The 8895-nt window shown below is 38.2% G+C and overlaps 1 protein-coding gene across 2 annotated transcripts in view; it reads left to right on the plus strand.

Annotated features, from left to right (window-relative positions):
* The window catches only part of slc16a10 (solute carrier family 16 member 10), a 73778-nt gene extending 67045 nt beyond the window's left edge, over window positions 1–6733 (plus strand). The window contains exon 6 of one of the 2 annotated variants that reach the window (XM_057822277.1): window positions 118–6733. In XM_057822277.1, coding sequence (XP_057678260.1) covers window positions 118–335 — 218 coding nt within the window. In that variant the 3' untranslated portion in view covers window positions 336–6733. The remainder of the gene's footprint in view (window positions 1–117) is intronic. The other variant, XM_057822278.1, reaches the window with a different exon arrangement.
* The last annotated feature ends 2162 nt before the right edge of the window (window positions 6734–8895 follow it).

The following is an 8895-nucleotide window of genomic DNA, read 5'->3' on the forward strand; positions in this document are numbered from 1 at the left end:
GGTTTCAATATCAAATTATTTTAGCTCATAATAACGTTCATCTTTTAAGAACTGGAAGTCTTTCTATCCGTGGATCCCTTTAAGCTATCACAACATTTTTTCCTTTCCTTGACCTAGGTTTCCTCAGGGATCGACTGGGAAACTACGACCTGGCTTTCTACCTGGCAGGCATCCCACCGCTCATTGGAGGAGCTATGCTGTGCCTGATCCCCTGGGTGGAGGCCAGAAGCAAGAGAGCGAAAGAAGAAGCGCTCAAAGACGTCAACCAGACGATGTTGAATCAAGGGAAGCCGAAGGAAGATGCACAACTAAAAACCGGAGAATCCATCCTCTAATTCTCACACAGCAGGGATGTGGTTGAGACACAGTATGTGTGCAATGAGTAACGATCCTAATGAGTTGCCTTGAATAGGAGATCTGAAAATGCCAAAGGGAAGAAAGATTTAAACATGAATGTGATCACAATGAACTATGCAATAGGAAGTCTTGAATTCTGGAAAACTGCTTTCGTCTTGAAGGGAAACCAAAAAGAAGCAGTGTGATAGCTGCCAGTTTTTGCCATCCATTTTCCGTTGTAGTTAAAGATGGATGACACACCCAAGGTGTGATCCTTAGTGTGATCACAATCACCTTTTTTGAGTACATGCAGGATTTTACAATATTGCAAAGCGAGGTTTGTGAGAAGATAGTTTGGCTTGCCTCAATCTTGCTCTCAACATGGAGTCATTAACGTAATATTACACAGGGTTTCCCAATAATTTTTCCTATATCATGTACGGCCTTTACATTTTCAGAGAGGAAAATAAGTATTTGAACACTCTCCTTATTTGAAATCATAGGGGGGTCTGAAATTTTCACGCGAGGTGCTTGTCCACTAGGAGAGACATAATCTTAAAAAAAAAAAAAAAAAAAAAAAAAACATCACAACTTAGTGTATGATTTTTTAAAAAACAATTTTATTTGTATGATACTGCTGCAAATAAGTATTTGAACACCTGAGAAAATCAATGTTAATATGTATTACAGTAGCCTTTGTTTGCAATTACAGCGGTCATACGTTTCCTGTAAATTTTCCACCAGGTTTGCACACATTGCAGCAGAGCTTTTGCCTCACTCCTTTACACAGATTTTCTTTAGATCAGTCAGGTTTCTGGCTAGTTGCTGAGAAACACTGAATTTGAGTTGGTGATAATACACACTCAGCAGGAAAACAGTACATTATTTTCACTGAATTAAACTCACCTGGATGCCACAAACTTTATGTAAAAAGGTTTCCAAGAGTTTAAGACGATATTCACCACGCTAACGCTACAAGTTACATTTAATGTGTGATGATAACTCGGCACAGACCTTTAAAGGCTAAAGCAACATGGCATATCTAGCCAAGATAAGAAAACAAAACTTACCAAGCAGCACATGCCATGTGTTTCACAAAAGTCTGGACCCTGGAGAGGACACACGCTTATTCACCGGCTGGTTAGTAAGTGTGTGGGGCGGGGGGGCACGTCACACGAGTGAACTGACCAAACACTGCGAGCTAACTACACATACAATAAGAAAATGTCACACATTGTGAACATATGACTGAAACTATAGCCAATTTTCATCTGCTTCACGTCTCGTCCGACAAAACCTGGCATCCGTCTTGTTATGTTTTAGTCTCTCAAGACACGTTTTTAGCTCGTCACATCATTGTCATGAAAAAGTTGTTTGTTGAAGAAATATTTTCGTTGACAAAAACAACGCTCTTACAAAGCCACTCCTTGTTTATCCTGGCTGTACGCTTCGAGCCATTCTCATGTTGAATGACCCAGGTTTTTGCGGCTCACAATTCTAGCTAATGGGCAGATGTTCAAATATTTTTTAAAGCAGTATCATACAACTAAACTGTCCAAAAAAAAAAAAAAAATCATACACTGTGATTTCCCACTGGACGAGCACATACGATGAAAATGTGACTCCTCATTTCTAACTAGAAGAGCTTGCAAAATTGCAGGGTGTTCAAATACTAATTTTCCTCCCTATGTATCTGACAATGTACCACACAGACAACATGACTAATTGCCTAATTGATCACTAAAATGGTTTACTAGCATACGTGGAGTTAAAGGGGGGGGCTGAGGGGGCCAGGCCCCCACTGGTGGCCGAAAAGTCATTGCATGTAATTGACTCGCCTATATATGATTTTAAAATTAAGAGTTTTCCGGTAAAATGTTGTCTATAAAAGTTGTAAAGCAATAAAACAACAAAAATGAATGAAAAAACATTTCTATAATGGTTCAAAATTATTTTTCGAAAGATCATGTGACTAGTACCTTAGGCAAGGCAAGGCAAATTTATTTATATAGCACAATTCAACACGAGGCAATTCAAAGTGTTTTACATCACATGAAGATCATAAAAATCACATTTAAATCAACACAATGTAAAAACCAAGACAGAAGATCGCATTTAATCACAGAATAAAAATAAATAAATAAAAATAAAACAAAAATAAAACAAAAACTACTACTAATAATAATAATTGAAATCAGCAATGGAGATAAGCACAAGAGGAATAGAAAGCAGGTAGATTGAAATATATAGACAGTTATGGATATGCAGTGCTAAACAAAAGCGTTTTTAGCCCTGATTTAAAAGAGCTAACAGTTTGAGCATACTTCAGACGTTCGGGTAACTTGTTCCAGAGGTGAGGAGCATAATAACTAAATGCTGCCGCACCCTGCTTGGTTCTTGTTCTTGGAACATGCAGAAGACCGGTTCCAGACGACCTTAGGGGTCTAGATGTCTCAAGTCAAGCATGTATTTTGGTCCAAGGCCATTAAGTGTTTTGTAGACGAGCAGTAGTATTTTATAGTCTATCCTTTGACTCACTAGAAGTCAGTGTAGCGATTTCAAAACCGGTGTAATGTGGTCCAGCTTCCTTGTATTTGTGAAGACTCTGGCTGCAGCATTCTGTACTAGCTGCAACTTCCTGACTGATTTTTTATCAAGACCTGTAAATATACCGTTGCAATAGTCCAATCTGCTGAAAATGAATGCATGCAAGTTTTTCCATGTCTTGTTGAGTCAGAAGCCCCTTAATTCTGGTTATATTTTTTAGGTGGTAATAAGCGAATTTAGTGACGGACTTTAGATGGCTATCAAATTTTAGGTCTGAGTCAATAATTATGCCAAGGTTTCTGACTTGATTTGTAGCTGTAAGTGACATTGTGCTAAGTTGGCTGCTTATCTTTGACCTTTCCTTTTGTGGCCCAAAAATGATCACCTCTTTCTTCTCCACATTTAACTGGAGAAAATTCTGGCACATCCATTCATTGATTTGATGAATGCATTTGCTCAGGGAGACTAAGGGACTATAATCATGTGGGGACACAGAAATGTACAGTTGTGTGTCATCTGCATAGGCGTGATAGATGTCATTCTGTTCCATTATCTGAGCTAACGGAAGCATATAGATGTTAAATAAGAGTGGTCCAAGAATTGACCCTTGAGGGACTCCACACGTGAATTTGGTTCGTTCTGACTGATAGTTTCCGATTGACACAAAGAAATCCCTATCATGTAAATAGGATGTGAACCACTGAAGAATAGTGTCAGCAAGCCCTACCCACTGTTCCAATCTGCTGAGTAGTATGTTGTGATCAACCTTGTCAAATCCAGATTAGGTTTTTTTAGGAGAGGTTTTATTACTGCAGTTTTTAAAGTTTGAGGAAACTCTCCTGTTTGGAGAGAAGTATTTATAATCTGAAGTATGTCTGGGGCTATGCAATGAAAAACAGTTTTGAAAAAGTTCGAAGTAAGGATGTCAAGGCAGCATGTTGTGGGCTTTAATTTCGACACAATTTCTGTTAAAGTGGCATAGTCCAAGAGGCTAAACTGTCTAAGATTGACGTGGGGGACATTTTGGGAGGCATTTAGTGTAACATTTGTTAATCTGGAGTTGCACACAGTCTGTCTAATCTTTAGTACTTTGTGTGTAAAGAATGCTGCGAAATTATTACAGGACACCTCAGATGCCAATTCCTGAGGTATTGATGCTTGTGGGTTTGTCAGTTTGTCAACAACAGAAAATAGTGTGCGAGTATTGTTGGTGTTTCTACTAATGATCTCTGAAAAATATGACTGTCTAGCATTTTCCAGTTCCTGGTTGTATTTGCGAAGACTCTCTTTGTAGATATCATAAAAACTAGGAGTTTGTTTTTTCGCCATCTGCGTTCTGCTCGTCTACAAACTTGCTTTTGTTTTATAGCTAGTATGGCATTTCTCCAGGGTGACCTCTTCTTTCTTGACATAGATAGTCACTTAGATAGTCATTTGCTTTGCTTAGCCATGGATGGGCCATGTTTTAAAACTTCGTACATAACTACATCACCAAAACACAGAATTCATGCAAATCAGTACAGCGCAGTGGCTTTTTTTTTTTCTTTGATAGGGGTAACTACTGTTATATACTGTATATTCTTGTAAGTTAATTTTATTGCTGACACTGCGTTTCGGGGTCATCAACATGTTGTGCCCCCCCCTGCCCCAAAGTCAAACTCCGCCCATGTTTACTCGGTCTGGGAAACCCTGCTTTTACTCATTAAGGTTCTTATCATTAGATTGTTGGACTTTAAAAACACATCGCAACAAGGTAGCTGCTTTTAAATGCAATGTCAACTTTGTCATATTTAACACATTGTGTGTGACAATATACTGACATGTAAATCAATCATAATACTTTGTATCCCAAAAGGTTATCGATATGCTCCAGCCAAGAATCGATATATCGTTTTAGAAATGTGTCACTGTTTGGAGAAATGGGAACCAACAAATTGCTGCCAGAATATTCCACTAGAATAGTGGCTGTGTTAGCTCATTGGCTGTTATTGGAGGCGATAGATGTCCAATCCATTTTGATGCTGCAACAAGACATGATCCAAAACACAGAAGTAAATCAACTTCAGAATGGTTTCTGAACAACAAAATACACGTTCTGGAGTGGTCAAGTTGAAGTCCAGATTTGAACCCCATTGAGATGCTGTGGCATGACCTAAAGACAGCGATTCATGCCAGACATCCCAGGAATCTGACTGAAGTACAGCAGTTTTGTAGAGAAGAGTGGGCCAAGATTAGTCCTGATCGATGTGAAGGACTGATCTGCAGTTACAGGAAGGGTCTGGTTGAAGTTATTGTTGCCAAAGGGGGGGCACAAAATATTAAATGTGATGGTTCACTTCCTTATTTTCCCCCTTCTGTCATTGTTTACATACTATACTCATTAAAATATGAAAACCCATAAATGTTTGGGTGGTTTTAGTCAAAGCAGACACTGTTTTTTCATCTGTGTGATTATGACAAAGATCAGCTCACATTTCATGATGATTTTATGCAGAAATGGGAGAAATTCCAAAAGAATCAGACACTTTTTTCTTACCACTGTACATCGATTCTTGGTGGGAGTATATCGTTAACCTTTTGGGCTCCAGAGTATCGCGATATATCCCATGTTTTATAATATTGTCACACCCCTAATTAACAGACAAGCCTACAGAGTTTTTGAAAAGACAAATGAGGAGCAAACCTCCGGCTGATAAGTTTTTAAAAATTGCAATGAGGTATTTTCAGATTACCTCTGTTTTCAATGAAACGTGCCTCTTTGGTGTGTTCATGTTTATTTGTGTAAGTGTATTAAAAGTGCGCTTTCAAAGGACTTTCGCACGATTGGGAGAGTGACCCTTTTCGACTCAAAGGTCAGGTTAAGTCAAATGAATCATTAGCTCAGTGCGCAGTTTACTAAACGTCAGTGGGATTCAGTTTTATTTATTTCTGTGTTCTTGTGCAAAATGCTGTAATTTGTAGGCATTTGCTTATTTACTAGACCATTTGTGCTTTAATGACTGAACAACGCTAATGACCGCATGATGTACCAATCAAAGAAATCGCTTGATTATTTGTATGTTTTTGCTTAACAAGCATGTGGCACAATTACCTCAGATGTGAAAAATAGAGCCACACATCCTGACACGTCCGTCCATACATCAAAGTCATTGTATATGTTTCGGTCTCGTAGAAATGAATCTGACAAATTGTCTGAATCCTTTACATCTGTAGTGTTTGCCTATTATGAACATTTTGCTGTCTTATCATTTTATCATGGTAGTTGCCTCTATTCAGGTCAGTCATTTCCGTCGTGTTGACTATCGTGTAAACCAATGGGACAACTTGTTTAATTGCTGAATGTACATATTTGCTTTTGCTATGCCATACTCGCTTGCGCAAAGTGTGCGTACTTTTACAAATCTTCTTGACATATGATCCATGCCACCCAAAGAGACGACATGAGTGTAAAATGTATATATTTTGTGTTTCTTTGCAGTAATTACTTACAAAGTGCCTTATATATATTAAAGCCTTAACTTTTCAAGCAATTTTTGTGTTTTGAAAGATGTCCTGAGACATGTTATGCTTTGCTGCTCAATGTTTTGAAGCATTTCTGATGAGCTTTATACATTTTATTGCTTATGTATTATTTCTCGTTGGACTAGCTGCATTGATCTAAGCGAAGACCGCTACTTCCGTCCCTTTTATCGAGTCCAACTTGTCCTAAAGCGGTCAGATTTGACGGTTGTTGGCTCTGCTAGGTTATGTGCCTCCAGATTCCAAGTACAATTGTAACGTCATATCTGCTGAAGGATGTCACAATGAAATGTATTTCATGAGAACTGTTATAAAAGAGTTCAGTATTTTCTTTGACTTTCTCCTTATTTGTACAGTTTAGGTGTTTCTCTACATTGACGGCCGTGGCCAGTTTGTGTCAGCAATTTCCAGAGGTGGGTCGAGTAGCTAAAAGTGTTAGTCAAGTAAGTAGGGCTGCAGCTATCGAATATTTTAGTAGTCGATTAATCGATGGACTAGTTAGTTCGAATAATCGGATAAGGAACATGAAAAATTTAAATACCTGAGCTGAGTCTTAAACGGTATATATTTTTTCTAAAAATAAGGATCTATGTACAACAAAAGAACAATAGGCTATCTTACATAGAAAAATTCTGCTAGCTTAAATGCTATAAAATGCTAAAGTTTTTTTTACAATGCTCTTAACAAATGGTTCAGACAGATATTCCCACATGAAAACTTAAATATACCAATAAACTAAATTATGAATGACATTAGCTCGAACAAAAACTTAACGTTTGTCTTAACAGGGAGCAGTTGGATTTAGCCATGTGAAAAGAGGCAGACCAGAGAGCAGTGTATCCACCCTAATCAATAACACTAAATGCAAAAACTTTCAAAATAAACCATTACAACACCACTTTAATTAAACGGATACTCGAAGCAACAAAATTTAATTTGAATATTCATTCATTCATTCATTTTCCATGCCGCTTTTCCTCACGAGGGTCGCGGAGGTGCTGGAGCCTATCCCAGCTAACTCGGGGCAGTAGGCAGGGGACACCCTGAACTGGTTGCCAGCCAATTGCAGGGCACAAGGAGACATACAACCATTCACGCACACACTCATACCTACGGACAATTTAGAGTGTTCAATCAGCCTACCAAGCATGTTTTTGGGATGTGGGAGGAAACCGGAGTTCCCGGAGGAAACCCACGCAGGCACGGGGAGAACATGCAAACTCCACACAGGAAGGCCGAAGCCCGGGATTGAACCCTTGATCTTAGAACTGTGAGGCAGACGTGCTAACCACTCAGCCACCGTGCCGCCTTTAATTTGAATATTTTTTTCCAATTGAATGCTCGAGTTAATCGATTAATCGTTGCAGCACTACAAGTAAGAGTAGCGTGTAGGGCTTCAACTAACGATTATTTTCATAATCTATTACTCAGCCGATTAATTAAACGATTACCGTAATTTTCGGACTATAAGCCGCTACTTTTTAACCCCCATTTTGAATCCTGAAGCTTATAGTCCAGTGTTGCTTATTTGTTGATTTATTTGGGTTAATAGGAAACATTTTATTTGACATTAGACTGTCATAAGACCGTAATAATTATGACATGACACTATCATGGGCATTACTGAATGCTTATGACAGATGTCATTAAGTGACATCCGGCAAATTATGGTACTAGCTCACAACACCACTGTCAATGTGTTACCAAATACCATAACTAGCAGTTAATTAAACAACTGGAACAGTAACTGAAGAAATAAATAGCACAGAAGATGAATTTTGATTGTTATTTACATCTGTAACACTGCAGTGCATACTAGGAGGCATGTTGTACGACAACAGTGTTGACAGCAGGTGGCAGCAGTGGTTGACTGTCTCCTCCAAGGGAGCAGTGATAGTCAAAGGAAGCTCCTTGAAGCAATTAAGCTTTGCAGCCAATTGGTTCAAAGCTTCATGGTGGTTCATTTGGTCTTATGATGCTGCTTTCAAATAAAGTGTTACTGGTTTCTTATCTTTTTGTGTAAATAGTCCATAATACAGTGAGGACAGCTGCGGCTTCTAGTCCAGTGCGGCTTATTTATGAAAAAATGCCGTCTTAGTGTCAAATTTGGCTGATGGCGGCTTTCATAGTCAGGTGCGCTTTATAGTCCGAAAATTACGGTAATCAGATAAATGTCATGTTTTTCAATTACCTTCACAATTTATCTTGGAAGTTGTTTTAGGCATAAGATAAAATGGATGACTTTTGTTCAAAAGTAATTTATTACAGCTTCCTAACTGTAGTCTACAAATGTATCGATTATAAAATTCGTTGGCAACAAATTTATTAATCGGTTTAATCAATTAGTTGTTGCATCCTTATAAAAAAATTTTTAAAAAAACTAGTTTAGACAGATGTCCGAAAATTGGCAAAAACGTGAATAGTTTTCCAACGTAAAAGATTTTTGTTGATATCCTACTTTGACTTTACAAAAATATAATGAAAAAATCTGAT

The sequence above is a fragment of the Corythoichthys intestinalis genome, chromosome 19 (assembly GCF_030265065.1).
Source record: "Corythoichthys intestinalis isolate RoL2023-P3 chromosome 19, ASM3026506v1, whole genome shotgun sequence".
NCBI classification, from domain to species: Eukaryota; Metazoa; Chordata; class Actinopteri; order Syngnathiformes; family Syngnathidae; genus Corythoichthys; species Corythoichthys intestinalis.